We start from the raw sequence: 18,151 nt of genomic DNA on the forward strand, positions 1-18,151 counted from the left end.
GTCCACACTTTGACTTGAAGTAAGTTATGAGACTGTAAATCCAAATTCTAACTTCTCAAGGCTCAAAGTTATAACATACTAAGTCTTATGACTTATGTATGATCTACTTACTATGTCTACTTACTATGTCCAAATTTGTAATATTTCATCACTCTGATTTAGTATGTCTAATATTGACTTGTGACTGTCTCATGACTATGCTCTCTTCTAAGCCACCAGACTCCTTTGACAAAAACAGCAATTTTAGCTCGCGGAGCACAGAAGACGGGAGATAATGTCACCTGCGCTGCGTTCCATAGTAACCAGCTTGTTATGTGCACCCAATAAGGGCCTATTTGATTGTGAATATGATTATTCATTAATAAAAATCGATTTTCGCTTCGCGTCGGGGGCCGAACAACGCTCCTTAGCTGTGATATAATCACGATAATTGGGGTTTTCTTTCATTCCTAACATTTCATATATATTTTTTTATTTCCCTGGTGGAGATGGGTTTCCAAAGATATCTCAGGGGCTCTTGGAGTGATGATTCATTCCCAGGAAATACACAGAGCCAGACCCACTAAAGGGCTTTTTGGAAAGTCAGAAATCTCAGCAGCCGTTGGGACACAGGTAGGACTGGGTATCGTTCAAAATTTTCGATAACAATAACAATACTGTGATTTCGATACCGGTTCCTAAACGATACTTCTTTTGATACCAATTTATGTATTTTCCAGCTCCTACTACGTGAGCCGTCCTGCGTGTCAATCACAGACATTATTAGATCTTGGTAGAAGCATGCTGCATGCTGATTGGCTCACTAACCCTGATGAGATCTACTCCTTAGGTATTGAAATTGGGTATTGAATGACGAGGCATTTTTCGATACTCGATACTTCAGGCAATTCGGTCCGTGCCTAAAAAGTATTGAATTATTGAATTCGAAGTCCAGATGATACTGTGTATTATTGACACATTGTATACGGAGAGAGACAGTAAAATATTACTGATTACACCTTTTGAATGACCCGTTGGTTTCCTCCCGTGTGTGTGTGTGTGTGTGTGTGTATGCAGGAGGAGAGAGGCGGGCTGCGGCCGCGGCTCTGCCACATGAAGAAGGGAACCAGCGGCTACGGCTTCAACCTGCACAGCGAGAAGTCCAAACCGGGCCAGTTCATCCGAGCTGTGGACGAAGACTCTCCGGCACAGAGAGCAGGCCTCCGACCACAGGACAAGATCATCCAGGTACACAACACCCTCGCTCACATTGTTCTGAAACTGAAATCCCAAAAGATTAGATTGTTATTGGATGGAGAATGTATGTAGCTCTGATGGGCACAATTGCATGTGAAGTGTGTTTATCTACAGGCTCGTGTGTGTGTGTGTGTGTTCTTGTTTAACTATATTTGTGGGGTCCAAACACCAGGAATACAGTATACTTGTAGGGCCAAAATGCTGGACCCCACAACTTTAAAGGGCTGTTTGAGGGTTAAGACTTGGTTGTAGGATTAGGGTTAGAATTAGGTTATGGTTAGGGTGAGGGTAAGGGTTAAGGTTAGGCATTTAGTGGTGATGGTTAAGGTTAGGGTAAGGGGCTAGGGAATGCATTATGTCAATGACAGGTCCCCACAAAGATAGTGCCACGCACTATGTGTGTGTGTGTGTGTGTGTGTGTGTGGTGTGTAAAGAGTGTTTAAAGAGTGCAGAAATCAGCCTCGCTGTGCGGGATGACCAGGCCTTCTGGCCATGCTGAACATGGCAAGGGGCAGAGTTAATCCACTTACTGCATCTGTGGGCCGAATTACAGCCTGCTCAAACCATCTGCAGGGCCTCTCACATGCAGGAGCAAAACGCAAACAAATTAGACATATCTTCCCCAAATGTAAAGGTCAGTGTAAAGAATTCCAGACACTTTCAGACGGGGACAAACTGAAATGTGTTTTAGGCGAAAATTTCAAACCGCTGCATCCTTGCGACAGATGATGACCTGACCACAGAAACGGCACACTGGAGGAAACCACCACCATCCTAACAGCCAAACACCCACCTGGACCAATAGCTTCCTGTAAATATGTAAATATGTTGAGAGTTAATTTGGTTGTAACAACAAGTTGTAACTAGGGGTGTCACGATAGCAAAAATTCAGTAGTCGATGCCAATACCAGTAAAATAACACGATTCCCGATGCCGATTTCGATACCACGGTAAAAAAAAAAAAAAAGATTCCATGTACTTTAACTTGAAACATGAACTTCTTTATTAAAATATTAGAAAAATATCAAAATGTCATAACAAGACATACAAAACCTGTGCAATAGAGCATAGAACAACATAATAAAGTGCAATGAATGGTCATAGTGCAACAACTAGTGTCTCCAGACACATTCCAGACTTCCAGGCATCTTTTCAAAAGGTACTGTGCAAAAACAACAACAGTGTTTCTAACAGTTGCGTGACCAGAGATGTTGGCTAATTTTCTCCTGAACAGGTAGCTAGCTAAGCATTAGCTTCAGGCTAATTTATCACGGCTACAAGGGACGGGCTTTTTATGTCATTTCAACATTTGTGTACTCACATTGAATTATATAGCTACCCGAGTAGGTTACTCGCAAAAACAATTGAGACACTGCCAGTAAAGTGATCCCGACGGGTCCTGGCTAACCGTGGCTAACGCAGCCATGCTAACCCTGCTAACGGTTAACCTTACCGGATGAGCAGGCAAGCGGGCCACGGCTGTTTACAACGTGTAGCCTGTATAGCGGCCGTAAAGGGGAGAAGGGGGGCTGTAAATTGGTAAGAGAGGACCACGGCCACTTCTTCGTGACCTCCTTCTTCTGAATGTATCGACTGGAACACTCTGAAACGTATACTGCCCCCATCAGTTCCGGAAGATGCGCAGCACCGATGTTGCTAACACTGGCTTCGTCGCTAACGGTGCCTACGGTGCTTCAGAAAAATGGGCATTGTCAGTGTTTTGTAATTTTAGAACTGGAAGGTATCGGTAGTAACGGTTCTCGTGACATCCCTAGTTGTAACAATGTGAGAAGTTGTGTAATGATTTTGCCTTTATACCTTTTATGTTTAAGTTATTGTTAATTTCCTTTTATTTATACATTATCTGCTTTAGCAATATAAGCAATGTCTTCTCATGATATAACGCTCTTCAAATTGAATTGAGTAGGTGTGGGGGGGGGGGGGGGGGGTCAGAGATGATGAAGTAATACCACAACTCTTCACAACCACATACAAGTTTTAAACAGGACAGGGTGGAGGTTTTGGAGGTGGATTTTTGTTCTGTGGAGGTCACATACCACCAGTTGATGCCTCTGTGGGAGTTGGTGAGACTGAGAGATTGCATTCCCCCCCCCTCGGATCTTCCTCCCACAGAAATTCCTCAGTGACTTATCTCCCTGGATGCTTGATTAGTTCCAACTGTGGGAGTGTGTTTGTACACCACGCCCTGTAATACCACCGTACCAAACAGCTTCCCTCACTGGTACCATCACTCTTGTCTGGACTCGTTCATGCCCTTATTCTACAGATCTGCTTCATCTCTCCTTACCTTACAGACACGTCATCATTCACTTTGTGTGAATAATCAGGGATACCTTAGACTAAAACCTGTTAAAAGAACCAAAATGTCAAACATTCTCTGGCTGTGAGGATTTGCTTTAGCCTGCTCCTACCAGACTCTGGTACATTTCATTTGTACAGAGTCTGGCCACTCTCCATTGACAAGTGTTAACTTCTGAAGGCGGGTACTCTGTTGAAGTTTAAAACTATTGGATCTGCCCAGAGCCACTCTGGATCTGCCATAACCAATCGCTAACGTTTGGTCGTGACGTCGGCTTAGCATCGCTAGTATTCGCCTTTAGCCGACTCCTTCACCACTAACGGAGCGAGCTGGAAAATCTAACTGTTGAACATCATGGCCACCAACACAACTCGGCAAAGATTGTTCTTGGTCGGGATTTAACTTCTGGATATTCGGCAGCGTTGCCACAACGGACCGAATGGCTTCGCTCGCATCTTTCTCCGCCGCCATTACGGAACTCACCGAAGGTTACCGAACCTCAACGCCATCGTTCTCAGCCACTCCCTCTGTACGCTGATTGGACTGCCAAACATTTGGCTGGAGAAGACCCGAGACTATACCCGCAAACCCAGACGGAGTACTGAAGGGAAATGAAAATTGAGCGGAAGTACGTAGGAGGGCGGAGCCAGGCTAGATTTGCTTCACTTCTCTGGTAAATCAGTGTGAATTGAATCTTTGGGTTTCGGACAAAACAAGACATTTAACGACGTCACTTCAAACTAGGGGAACATACAGTATACTCATTTTTGGCAAATCCTATGATGACAGACAGTGGTCCGACTCTGCTTTCCTTTCTGTGTAGTTTGGATCTACCATTTGTAAGGTCATGTGATGTGAGCATGTTGCTGCGGTCTTTAGAATCTAAGCTCAGATAAGACGATGGTTTGTTCTTTTAGCTCTATGGTTAACCATGTCGGCTGTCAGCTAACCATACTGTCAATGTCAAGTAAAGTCAATGTGTTCTGGTTAGAGGACCACGCTGCATGTTTGGCATGTGTTAAACCCATTTACTACAAATCACTCTCACTGACTACAACCTCTTCTCATTTCTCCTCTCCCCTCTTGTCTTCCCCCCCCCCCTCAGGTGAATGGCCTGTCAGTGATTGGCCTGCAGCACTCTGAGGTGGTCGCAGCCATCAAAGCAGGAGGAGACTCTACCTCGCTGCTGGTGGTGGATGCAGAGTCTGAGGAGTTCTTTAAGAGATGCGGAGTCCTGCCCACTGAGGCACACGTCACCGGTGGGACGGACACACACACACACACACACACACACACACACACACACACACACACACCTATACAATGTGAAAAGATCAAGACCAAAGATGTAGTTTGAACTGACTGTATGATAAATGGAGATGAAGTGAGGCCTTTGTGTCTTCTTTCCCCTGTAGGACCTCTTCCTGAGCCAGCATCAGAAAAGGAGGTGAGGACCCCTACACACACACACACACACACACACACGCACACACACACACGCACATGTGCACACACACTTAAAAACACAGACAACATGGGAAAAGTGGATTGGCCCCTCTGGTGACATTGTGGCTGACCCTTTACCACGGCAACAAGAGCGCAGCAGTGTGTTTCCCCCTCTCTGTCTCTCTCTCTTCGGTGTCCTGGAGGATCATGGGATTGAAGTGGCTTTGACTCTCAGGGCGAGTTGGGGATTATGCTAATGAGATGGCTAACGAGCGCTGCTCACACACTCACACATGCAGCAGATTCTACTCGGCCGCAGCGACACAATCACTCATTCACAGCAGTTACATAACACCTCTGACCTAAAATGTGTGTGTGTGCGTGCGTGCTTTATCAGTTGACCATATACAGTATTTACTTGATTTACTCACATTTACAGAGCAGAGAGTTTGGTGAGTTTGTACAGAGATCTAGAATAGCAGCTCAGGTCCAACCATTTACATAAAACACAAATCGGGTCAATATCTATAAGAGGTTTTTAAGTTACATTAGTGTAAATAATGGACATTTGTCTAGATGAAAATGCAGCTGTTGTGGTTTAGTATGTGCATGTGTTCAAAGGCTCTCAGAGCAGTGAGAAACTGTTGTTATGCAGCATATTGCAGCATCTGTCCAAAGCCACTTACAGAGCCTGAGTTTATTTTTAGAAGAGCAGCTGCTTAACAATTAGATGCCAATTTCATACATGCATGAAGTGAGTCAGACAGCATTAACGTGCTGCAGATCAGGTCACACAGTGCAGCTGAAGAATGTGGACGTGTTAATATTTCAACCAGCGTTGAGATCCGTGCTGACACTGAGCCTCGGCTTTAATAAGTGAGCGATGAGAATATGATGGAGGCATGCTGCATGTCAGCGAGGGGGGGTATTTCCCCCTGCTGGACAATCATCCACATCACAAAACCAGTTCTCTTACCTGCAGCCACGCACACTCGTAGTTTTGTCATTGCCTTCACCTAAATAGATTGATCTGATTAATCTAACTGCACAGTATTCTAAACATATAGCAGCCACAGCAGTATGATGCAGAGAGAGAGAGAGAGAGAGAGAGACTTGTCATGTGACCCAGATAATGTAATAACACAGGTACACAGTCTATGAAGTAAACCACGCCTCTTTATTATCATAAAACATTTTTTTTTTTTTTTTTTTTTGCAAAACTTTACAAACATGTAGTATAGTGTTGGAACAATTTGGCATCATACACAAAAATAATCATTTCCACCAGGGAACATTACAACCTTACTTAATAAAATATATATAATATGAATGAATAAGTTGACAATTCTATGTATTGTTTTGTTTTTGTTATGGTAATTAAGAATAACATCTTTTGCTTCCAATTTAATTTCATGGTTCTTTTGAATATTTCAATAATTTTCTATTTTTTTCCAGAACACCACAGAATACTGACACTCCCAGAATAGATGTATAATAGTTTCTTCTTCAATCTTACAAAATTCACATTTATTATCCACAGCCGCAAATCTTGAAGCGAATTTGTTAGTAGGATAAATTATCATAAAACCTTGTTTCTAACTGACCCGTTAATCTCAGTCGCTGTGATGCGTTTCCTGTGTGCAGGCGGCCGCCCAGGTGAAGCCCAAGGTGTCGGTGAGCTCGTCAGCCTCCAGTGCGTCCTCCACCGCCTCGCTGCCAGCAGAGGTACAGCAGCAGATACGTGGAAACATCTCAGACATGCACTGACACATGACAATATACCTTCATTTTTTAAGTTTCTTTATTTTTAGATCAAAAACCTGCAAAAGTATACAGAAATACAATCCACTGAATTTTGACAATTTTGCATTTTTTAAGGGTGCCCTGCCACACAAAACCGTTTTTACTTGCATTTTTTTTTAATGTTAGGTCCATATGTGTTTGTGTTATGTCGTGAATGTGAAAATGAACTGTTTCCTCTGTCAGCTCTAGCCACTGAAAAGAAATAAGCGGAGAAATCAGGCCAATTCCAAAAGATGGTCAGTCTGACGTGGGCCCTGAGCTCATTACTATTCATAAGCTCGCCCAGTTGCGCTGGGTAAAGGATGCTGATAGCCAGGCTCTCATTGGCTAGCTGTTAGCCAATCAGCGTCAAGCAGCTTAGCTCGTTGAATATTAATGAGAACTTGCACAAATCGAGCGGAGTCTTCCTGCAGGCTTTCTATACCACGCTCAAATGGCTTGAAACAAGGGAACCAAGGCATTTTTTCCACAAAAAAATGTTACAGAGTCCATGTGAGAACTTCAGACATTACCACAAAGTCATGAAATACGTGTGGCAGGGCACCTTTAAATCTTATTTTAAAGTGTTTAAATGGGCTGGCCCCGGGCACGGGGTGTAAACTCATTACACAGAGAAATAATGGTGACCACAGCTAACCAGAACGGTAGAGTAACAATGGGCACAACACATTTTGGTCCATCCTCCCAGTCAGGAAAAGGTGCACGCTTATGGAACTCTTTATCCACGGAACTTAAATCCCAAACAGAACTGAAAGTGTTTAACACAAGCCAAATTATGGCAAAAAAAAACGACTCACACTGATCGTTCACGTTAGTTAGCAAAGTGATGAACCTGAAAATCTCGAGAGGGTTGAATGAGGGAGGGTGGATTCTGTTGACGGATGATTAAAGTTGGCAAAGAAACTGTCTGAAAATCCTAAAAAATACGACATGCCTGGTTCTCTCCAAAGAGGGAATCTTAGAAACACTCACATCTAATTTCTGTCTGTCTGTCTGTGTCTGTCTGTCTGTCTGTCTCTCTGTGTGTGTGTCTGTCTGTCTGTGTCTCTCTCTCTCTCTCACTCACTCACTCACTCACTCACTCACTCAGGTGGAGCGGGCCCCGAGGACGGCCCCAGCAGCTGACAGCCTGGGTCTGAGCATGTCGCTGGCCGAGGCCAAAGAGAAAGCCCGGCAGAAACGAGCTGCCAAGAAAGCCCCGACCATGGACTGGAGCAAGAGGAACGAACTGTTCAGCAACCTATAATCATCATAATCATCATCATCATCATCATCATCTTCAGGTCCACCCTGACCGTCTTACCGCCCTGTGTTCGCTCGCTGGATTTGGTTTTAACTTTGACCAACACAATGTTCATTTAGAACATTTTGAACTCATCTTAAACAGTATTATTTGATGATTTTATTTGTTTTAATTTAGTTTTGCCACTTTTTCTTTCACGTTTTAATAATTGTTGACGTCACACACACAGGAATGAATTTTAATATATTAAGAATGTTTTAAAGAGTGAATAAATTGTAATGGACAGTTTGTCAAATGAAAAGGACCATTTAAGGAATAATGGGGCATAGGGAAAAATGTATTCTTGGCAGATTTTGAGTGTAAATGTTAAATCTACAGTTGGAACAAATGTCAGATTTTGATGTCTGCAATCAGCAACTAGAATGAAAGAATCTCCATTATCTCTGCTCAGTATCTGTGAGTGATCAACTCTGAATAACTCTCCCGAGCCCTTGTTGTCAGCAGTGTGTTAAAAGTCTTCAGATGGTTGAAGGGACTGTGTAGTTTGTAGAACCATTAAAGCTCCGGTAGCCTTAAGCCTGATTTATACTTCTATGTAAAATCTACGCCCCTACGCCGTAGCCTGACGCGCAGCTCTTGGAAAATGTAACTACACGTCGCGGCGACTCACGTCGTGGCTTGATAGCGTTGCATTTCCACCCGACTCATTTCCTGCTTCTCCTTCTCCATAAACAACATGAAATCAAGGAGAGGGTTAACTTTTCCTGCTCCAGATTTCCCACCGTGGTCAGAAAGAACAGGGGAGACACTTTGTTCCTCTCACTATGATGCTACTGCGCACCGTCTCTCTCTCCCTCGCTCTCACACACTCCCCACACACACGCCGGCCCTGCTATTCTCTTAAAGAGATCGACACACACACCAACGTACAAGTATAAACTTCAGGCCACTTACGTAGGCTACGGTGAAAGATCTGCGTGGAGCCTCCACACAACCATAAATCACGCTTTACTGCAAACAACTTGTCACGTCTGTCCAGTTATCTTTCTCTCTGTCATCTTATGACTCTTGGACATTACAGATTATTTTTTCATGTTGCTCTTGATAGATGAATGTACATACATAAATAAAAATGATTTAAGAGAACATGTTATGAGAGAAATTAAGCTTCTTACTAAGTGGTGTTGATTCTGCTGAAAGCTGCATCAGAATGGGAGACTGTGTGCAGGGGAACTGATGCTGCAGAATGAACTGATGAGCATTCACAATTATAACCTTTTGGATCAAATGGAAATGTAGTCTGGTTTGTAATGCAGTCAGTTCTTTCATTTGACAAAAAAAAAACATCTTAAAGCTGCATCAGTAGTTTCATATTAAAGTTCATAATATGCTCATTTTCAGGTTCATAGTTGTATTGAGGTTATATCAGAATATGTTTACATGGTTTAATTTTCAAAAAACATTTTTGTTGCACTGCACATTGCTGCAGCTCCTCTTTTCACCCTGTGTGTTGAGCTCTCTGTTTTAGCTACAGAGGGAGGATATCTCACTTCTATTCCATCTTTGTTGGGAGTCGCACATGCTCAGTAGCTAGGTAAGGACTACTAGCCAGTCAGAAGCAGAGTATGAGGGAGTGCCACGCTAGCAGCTAGGTGAGCATTATGACGTGTGTTACAAAGTGACGAGCGTTTGTCACCGAAGTAAAGGCTGGACTACAACAGAGCTGTTTGGAGCAGTTTGTGAACAGTGTTTTCTGTTGGAGATGGTAAGTCCCTTTGGGGTGGACTTTGGGCTTTTTCATTTTGTAAACCTATAAGAAACACCAAAAATGAATATATAACCCAATAAAGGAAAGGGAAAAAGCCAAAAAGCATAATATGAGCACTTTTAAAGCTGAGTGCAGATCTTTGGTCTCCCCCTCTGGCAGTCAGAGTAATTACACCAACACTGGACGTGCTGAAGAGAAGCAGTGGGATTCCTGTTTTCTCCCCACTTCCTGCCTGTCAAGGTATTGGATATGGATAATACAGGTAGACTTGACATACTGTGTAACCAATCAGAGCCAGGTTAGCAGCTATGCTGTGAACCAGTGAGCAGGTTGGTTGACTGCGCTTTGTGTACTGCTCATGTAGCAGCGTTGAGTTAATAAACTACTCGTTCTGAGTACAATCAGCTGTATCGACTTCCTCCCGTCTCCAGTCTCAGAGACAGGCTGAATCAGCACTGTGTGACATCCGTTCTGCACTCTAGCTTTAACAATTTGCGTCACCAAGGGTGAAATGGGAATGGGTATGGAATGATATGGGAAGCCAGAGAGGCCAAAAACTCTCACCCACTCCCGTCTGTCCATTTGGCTGCAGTAAAAAAAACACCTGGACAAACACTCTCTCAGTACAAATTCTCCTTTTAATGATTTCCAGGATGATACAGAATTTAAATGGAAATATAAAAAGTAACAGGCATCCATCAAAGTAGAACAGAGGAATCAATAGTGCTTGAACTTTATGCCTTGAACATCATAATGTACGATTTATTTTTTACAGTTGACCTAAATCTCGCTGCAAAGGTTTGGGAAGAACTTTCTAAAGGGCCGTTTAAAAACCCAAGAGTTTGTAAGGACAAATGTAGGATTAAAGATGGCTGGTCTTTACTGGCCTCATTGAAAGACGTTGGCTCACAGACAGACACAGTCAGCGTAGTTTGGCATTGGGTCAATGACTGACGGTGGATGAATTAATAAAGCATCTTTCTGTGCGGTAAATACTCTATAAAAGGTGCATAAAGAGAGAGGGATAGGTAAATGAAAGAAACATGTAACAAAGCATTAAGTTCAATTCATGATCTCTTTTGAGATATCTGGCTTCAATAAACTGGTGATCCTGAATAAGTTGTCTCACAAAGCTGGTTCTGTTAACTCTACGTTTATCAATCAACTGAGTGTGTGTGGCAGAGCAAACAGCCGATCATATGCACCAAACACATCCATAGTAACATGTTTGATGAGATGGGAAGAAATGATTGATTCCCACTTGGAAATGAATTCATTGCAGCAGTAAAAAAAAAAAAAGGAACAAATAAGACCATAAAGGCAGAGTTAAGCTGTGAGGGGTCGCTGCTCTTCAATGGAGTCTGGAGCGTGCTGGAATCATTTTAATGACTCATGAAAACCAGGGGTAAAACAAATAATCAAAAAGATTGCCAATAGTTCTATTTTCTCTTATTCTCTCTCCAAACTATCTGTAGCTTCCTGCTTTAACATTTACAGATTCCATTTTGGGATTTCTTCAATTTACTGTAAAGACGACTCTTTTATTTAAACCCAGAGTGGAATATCTGCCGCTACGGGTCTCTCTCAATCACAACAAAAGACGGAATCTGATGACATCGTGAAGTAGCGCGGCATCCTGGGAGTTAAACACCAACATTGCCAATGACGTGACTCAGGCAGAAATCATGTTCACGGACGAGTTAATGTGGTGCTTCGCAAACTATTTTTTAATAATGTCCCCCTTGTTGAAATGTGTTTTTCATCTAAGTACTCCCTAAACAGCACAAAACTATTTGGGTAGAAATGCATGCCTAGCTTTAAAGAAACATTTTAAATGTTTACAATCACTAAATTCATTCATAACTATGGTGTATAATTATTTTAGGACTTTTGCATGACTGATATTTTTTTAAAGGGAACATTAAAAAGAATCTCACGTACCCCCCTGCAGTACTCCAAAGCACCCCTAGGTACCGACACCGAAAGATATTCCTGGGCTGGGGTATGGAACAGCTGCTGGGGTAGGAGTACGCGGATTTGAGAAACCCCAAGTTAATCTATTAACGGTTTATTCACGTTACCTTCAGTCACGTTTATTCAGGTTATGTCATTTCAATCTAATAAAATAGCTGCAAGTAACATTAGCTAACGTAATGTTAACATGCTAGCTTAGCATTAGATGAGTCGACTACCCAAACAGCTACTGTAACATTAGCTAACGTAATGTTAACATGCTAGCTTAGCATTAGATGAGTCGACTACCCAAACAGCTACTGTAACGTTAGCTAACGTAATGTTAACATGCTAGCTTAGCATTTGATGAGTCGACTACCCAAACATCTACTGAAATATTAGCTAACATAATGTTAACATGCTAGCTTAGCATTAGATGAGTCGACTATACAAACAGCTACTGTGACGTTAGCTAACGCTGCGTGGTAAATTTAATCGTGGGCGCTGTTAACCGTAGTCAAAACAGTCATACTGAAAATAACTTTATGAGCATGCTGAACGTTATAATAACGTTATGGTTTAGCCACCAAGCATTAGCATGAGCCACGTAGCACATTGTAGTAAGCAGGATCGAAATATTGAGATTCGGTCTTACTACTCTGTTGCAAAGTGGCATGTAATCAATGAAAAAAGTATGTATTACTACTGCTACTGGGTATAATTTTGTGACAGTATGATTTACAATTACTCTTGAATGTATCATCTAGGCCACATTCGGCCCCGACAAAACGTAGCAACGCATTTTTTTAGGCCGAAACGGGGGTGCGTTGAACACCCTGCTGTGTGCGCAAGTGCTCTGCCTTTGTATTACCACGAGTTTACAGACACGTCTCTGCTGATTGGCTATCACCTGGGACACAGCCAATAAACGAGAGACACGCCCACCAAACCAGAGAAAACAGAACTCAAAGCCGCTTCACACCGTTCAGAGGAAACATGTCCTTCTACACGGAAACCGTAGCAACACGGTGCACACCGTTGAGAGATTGAACGTGTCCCTGGTGTTCCCCGTGTTTTGACGGACGCTAGAGCAACTAGAGAGGTCAAAGGTTAAATGACGCCATCGACAGGCAGCCAAATTTTACAGACCGTTGCCTTGAATAAAATGATTTCTCTGGATTTGAACATTGTTGGAAACATTTGGGATTCAACGACTCAACATATAGAACATGGGTCGAGTCATTTACATCTTATACTTTTGGAAGGTGTGTAAGCAGCAAGTCCAACCAAAAAGCAACGCATGGAGCTGACTAGTCCGCTGCTAGTATATACTGCCACAAGTCTGGCCAATCAGAGCTCCCGCTGCTGCCTCATGGGTTTCTGCTTACACATCTTTAAATCAAAGCAATCATGAAATGATAAGAAATTATAAAGCAGGAAACTACGGCTCCAGCGAGCTCCTCTGAGTGGACGATTTCTAAACATAATGCATAGTTTAAATTTACAATGGCGTTTTAAAAAATGCATCCATTTTTTATTTGGTGATTATGATATAGCATGTAAAAGTCTTTAATTATTCCACTCCGGACTCCCAATCTCTTAAGGCCCCGATATACTTGCTTTGAAACAATGCGTACACGTAGACAAGCGGCTGCGACACGAACAGCGTTGTTCACATACTGTCGTATGCTCACTGGCCGACACCGGAACATATTCCTGGGCTGGAGCGTGGAACAGCTGCTGACCTTCCTGTCAGATGATATGCCGCCCCCATGTTCATGTGCTCAATTGCATCTTTCGGACGCAAAGCGTTCATTTCTGAAGACGTGCACAACCTATGCTCTAAAGGAACGCAGGATAAGCGTAGTGGCTATCTTACATAGGCAAAACATGTAGTTAAAAGCAAAATATATCGGCGCCTTTACAGTGTTTGAATTACTGAACATATTCTGACTTGAAATGCTTTGGAACCGGCCGCTGTTGAAATGTTTAAAAGCCTCTCCCGTTCTTTGGAAGCAGCACACTTCCAGTGAATCCACGTCACAGCACCCTGAGGCCAGCTGTCACCCCTGATACACATCTTTGCACCGACGATAACGCTTTAGAGGGAGAACGTTTCCTCACTTTGTGTGCATAATAAAAGACTTTGGTAAAAACATGTCACATCATATCAGGAATATGCTGCTTTAAATACAACAAGCTATATTTTCCCCATGTTATAGACAATAAGCAGCAACGTGTATACATATATATATATATTATGTTATATATAACAGTTATGCTAGGATAGAATGATTTTAACAGTCAATAGGAAGTCCATTTGTTAAAAAAACAAACATATAGAAGTATAAATATACTCAGTATAAAGTTATCTGACTACACACATACACAGCGCCACCATAGACTCATCGATACATTTACAGGTAACATAAATAAAAATGGACCCTCATTCCCTTTGGTGATGATAATATACTGAACACACAGACGTTGTTGTTGTTGCTCCATTAACATTCCCAGGTGTGTGTCCTAAGGCGAAGCGCTCGCGTCGAAGACCTGGGCAATACTGAGGAAGAGCTGTGCAGGAAATCCTCAAATGTTTCCCCCCGGGCATGAATAAAGTATCTCTGTACCTTATCGCCCGATCCTGAGTCATGAAGACTGTCTCTGCTCTTAAGCCGCCTACACGCGATCCGCGGTAACACTGCTCTGTGCCGGCCGTTCCATTGTTTTCCTACGGGGGAGAGCGGTGCCGCTCAACTAGGCGCAGCACTACCCTTGGCGTCGCATTGCGGCAATTCCCAGCCGTTCGCAACGGCAAGGGTAGCGCTGCGCCTAGTTGGGCGGCACCGCTCTGGAAATTCACCCGGATGTCCCTTTTTTTCAACCGGATGTCAGGACTATCTGTCCAATCTGAGTTGTCTGTTACACGACTTAAACCTACTTTTGAATTTACACGTTCCACCAAAACAAGTTCCTTCCCGAGGCTATTTTGCAGAGGCACCGTGGCTCCGTCCGGCGCTTAGCACCGCCCATGATGATTGTGATTGGTTTTAAGAAATGGCAATAAACCAGAGCACGTTTTTCTCCCACCCTGGAATGCTGTGTGGACTAGCCAGACCTTCCTCCGCAGCGCTGTGGAGGAAGGTCTGGCAATGCGAGACTAGGCGCAGTGCTACCCTTGGCGTCGCGCACCGCTCGGAATTGCCGCTGTGCGCTGCGCTCAAAGTTCAAATTATTTCAACCTTGACCTAGTTGCCGCTGACCTTTCAAGGCGCAACCGATTCCAGAACGTTCCTGCGCTTTTGCTCTGCCCCTAACCCCGCGGTTTTGCCGCGTATCATGTGTAGGCGGCATTACAGCTTCACCGGTTGGTCTCCATCTCCCTCTGGCGGGATTCTAATTGCCCGTGTTTTGTCTCTTGCTCTCCTGAGAGAGGAGCGCTGTTAGGCAGAGTTCAGGATGTCACTCCAACATGGCGTCCAGCTGGTCAGCCAGGTCATCAAACATGTTGCCGATGTCATCTAGAATATTCCCTGCTGCCTTCACCGTGCTGCTGCCGCTGTGAAACAGACAGGAGTGTGTTACTACTGACGCAGTGTGTCGACTCAGGCTGTTCAAAGCAATGGTGCTGAAAAACAAGTGTAGTACTTTGTATACAAGTCAATGGTACTGACTAAAAACTTCATGAAGCCAGAAAAATGTCATTTCTTTTCGTCCAAAATAAAAACGTTCTTTCTTCTTTTGCCTGTGTCATGTTGTACGGCTGCCCCCAACCCCTCCCGCCCCAAACTGTCTGTGAGCATCTTTAATATCAAGGGTAACTTGTTTTTTTCCAACCAGGGGCCTGTTTCACAAAACCAAGATAAGGGATTAAGCCGGGATTTATCAGTTATCCTGGATGATTTAAGCCTTGACTCGGTTTCACGAAAGTGGAGGCACATAAATCACCATGGAGATTTATTCTGTGCAGCTAGCCTGCTCCCGACCAGGCTAACAGCCAGGATTTATTTAATCCTGGAGCATTTTCTGATCACCCAGCAGTAGTTTTACCCTATTGTTATCAGCCTGGATTAAAATACAACATGTGCATATTGCTGTTCATTTAAGTACTGTTATTATTTAAAGTTGTGACCATAATTGTTTTTAATAATTATTCATGTGACAGTCATTGTTACTGTTATATTGCTGTATGAAGACTGCTGTTCATATTGTTGTTAGAAGTTTGATGAATATATTATGACAGTTGTTGAGATAAGTAGAAAAGGCTGATAACATTTCAAATGTGTTTTAAATGAAGTCTGTTACTAGGGCAATACATACAATGCTGTACCAGTTGACCAATGCACCTTGAATTATTTTAGTTGATACATTTCTTTTAATTCTTTAACAATAAGGATCATGTTTGTTCCTCTTCCATGTGCATTTTATTTGGCATTCTTAGCACACAAATTGTGTTGTCCAGTAAACTGGGACTATAATTTGGTAGGATTGTACAATTTAAAGAACATATCCTAATTGTACAATCCTCCCAAATTATAGTCTTAGTTCACTGGACCAGTAACTATCTAGTGATGTAGGGTACTGTACATTCATGTAACAACAGGGAGAGGACACCCCAATGGTTTTTGACCTTATGTTTTGCTGGGGGGGGGGGAATAACTGATGAATATACTCTGTTCCATTCATGTTTACAGTGTGCATGGGATTTATCACTTAATTATCTTTATAGTTTCTAGATTTTAGAGTCCAATTTCTTCAGTGTCTTTATTTTCTATGTCCACAAGGGAGCAAGGCATATAATATGTAGAGAAGGAAACTCGTCCTCTATAAAAAATAAAAAAAACGCGAGAAAAAGCGTGGCAGATAATAGTGACTGAATGAAAATGAAAAAAATTAAAAAATGAAAAATATACATTGATGAACTACTGCTCTTAACTGAAACCATTCAATGAGTCCCTTGTCATTTGCAAAAGCAAACAGTTTTACACTTTGCATTAAAAGCGAGCAGTGGAAGTTAGTATGACTTAGGAAATTTATATTTTAGCCCATGAGAGAGAGGGAGGAACAGTGAAAGAGATATTTACGCATCATACTAGCATTGTAGAAAATTGATCTTCATGGTAAATTTCCTGAGTAATATCTTCTGCTTACTTTTAAGGCAAAGGGTACAACTGTTAATTTGTGCAAATGATTAGTAACCTAATCCTTGAATGGAATGATTATGACGGTTTCAGTTCAGAGCAGTGGTCAGTTAATGTATATATTTAGGCTACTTACGCATTCAGTCGGTCCGTGATCGTCTGCTACGCTTTCTCTCACTGTTTCATTACAGCGGCCGTGTTTCTTTTCTTTTTATACAAAAAATGTGTTTCACATCATCATACTTCCACAAGAAGCTGCTGCTCACTCTGTATAAAGTATGTACAATGCGTATTCTCCATTTTGGCATCAGTAAATCTGTGATCGACCTCGCGGTCTTTTGAGGAAAGCCGTGGACGCGCATCTATCTGAATTACTTCAGCCTGGCTCGACCTAGTCGCTCCTCCTCAGCCTGGCTCGACCTAGTCTCTCCTCCTCAGCCTGGCTTGGCCTTCGTGAAACGCACCAAGCCAGGATGCACAGATTAGACTAGGTCAAGCCTCGCTTTATCAGTTATCCTGGATTTATATATTCTGCTTCTGTGAAACAGGCCCCTGGACCCCATTTTTCTATGTTTTTTTTTGTTGATGGGAACAACGATCTTTGAAATTGGTCCAGTGTTGAGCATGAACACTGTAACCTGCAGCTGTGAACCGGGCTGCAATGTAACCCTACAAATACAAATACAAATGTACAGCGTCAGTTAGCGTCCACTAAAAGTTTAGTTTTTGCCGTTGACAGACTCAGATTATTATTCTAAGTGTCTGACAACATTATGGAAAGATCCCTACAGAGATGGAACGCTTTTAAATGAGTTATTTCTCCTGATACAAATATAAACTTATGATAACAATTCATTGTTGGTTATCTAAATTACAGTTAACCTTCCACACCCCCGCCACGTAGAGTAGTGCGTACCTGTCCACGCTGCTCCCCTGGGCCAGTTTGTTCTCCACCACTTTGAGAGCAGCTTCCAGTGACGTACTGGTCTGCTCCAGCCTCTGCTGAGCCAGCTCCTCCAGACCGGCGGCCCCGGCCAGAGGCGTCGCCATTCTCCCCGCCGGAGCCGGGGGGGCCGAGGTGGGGTACGAAGGGGCCGGCGCTGGGGAGGCCGGCGCTGGGAAGGACAGAGCAGCGAATGCAACGCTCTGGACCACGGTGACGTTCAGTCCTGAGGGACAACAAGTTCAATTCAATTTCATTTGTATTCATAGTGTCAAATCATAAGAGAAGTCTCATCTCA

The 18,151-nt window shown here is 42.9% G+C and overlaps 2 protein-coding genes and 1 long non-coding RNA gene across 10 annotated transcripts in view; 2 read left to right on the forward strand and 1 right to left on the reverse strand.

Moving 5' to 3' along the window:
* LOC116067460 (Na(+)/H(+) exchange regulatory cofactor NHE-RF1-like) overlaps positions 1-9,336 on the forward strand; it is a 29,824-nt gene extending 20,488 nt beyond the window's left edge. The window contains exons 2-6 of one of the 3 annotated variants that reach the window (XM_031323907.2): positions 1,060-1,227; positions 4,662-4,815; positions 4,972-5,003; positions 6,647-6,727; positions 7,896-9,336. In XM_031323907.2, coding sequence (XP_031179767.1) covers positions 1,060-1,227; positions 4,662-4,815; positions 4,972-5,003; positions 6,647-6,727; positions 7,896-8,051 — 591 coding nt within the window. In that variant the 3' untranslated portion in view covers positions 8,052-9,336. Of the gene's footprint in view, positions 1-1,056; positions 1,228-4,661; positions 4,816-4,971; positions 5,004-6,646; positions 6,728-7,895 lie in introns of all 3 variants that reach the window. The other 2 variants (XM_031323906.2, XM_031323909.2) reach the window with 2 other exon arrangements.
* Positions 9,337-10,029: 693 nt separating this feature from the next.
* On the forward strand, positions 10,030-10,854 carry LOC116067462. The gene is made up of 2 exons (XR_004109215.2): positions 10,030-10,094; positions 10,260-10,854. It is a non-coding gene; the product is annotated as an uncharacterized LOC116067462 (long non-coding RNA).
* A 4,004-nt stretch (positions 10,855-14,858) lies between these two features.
* The window catches only part of LOC116067474 (caskin-2-like), a 75,075-nt gene continuing 71,782 nt past the window's right edge, over positions 14,859-18,151 (reverse strand). For 4 of the 6 annotated variants that reach the window (XM_031323917.2, XM_031323920.2, XM_031323919.2 and 1 more), the window contains 2 exons: positions 17,827-18,079; positions 14,859-15,328 (listed from right to left, as the gene is read on the reverse strand). In XM_031323917.2, coding sequence (XP_031179777.1) covers positions 15,232-15,328; positions 17,827-18,079 — 350 coding nt within the window. In that variant the 3' untranslated portion in view covers positions 14,859-15,231. The remainder of the gene's footprint in view (positions 15,329-17,826; positions 18,080-18,151) is intronic. The other 2 variants (XM_036001343.1, XM_036001344.1) reach the window with 2 other exon arrangements.

This window comes from Sander lucioperca, chromosome 5 (genome assembly GCF_008315115.2).
Source record: "Sander lucioperca isolate FBNREF2018 chromosome 5, SLUC_FBN_1.2, whole genome shotgun sequence".
Lineage (NCBI taxonomy): Eukaryota > Metazoa > Chordata > Actinopteri > Perciformes > Percidae > Sander > Sander lucioperca.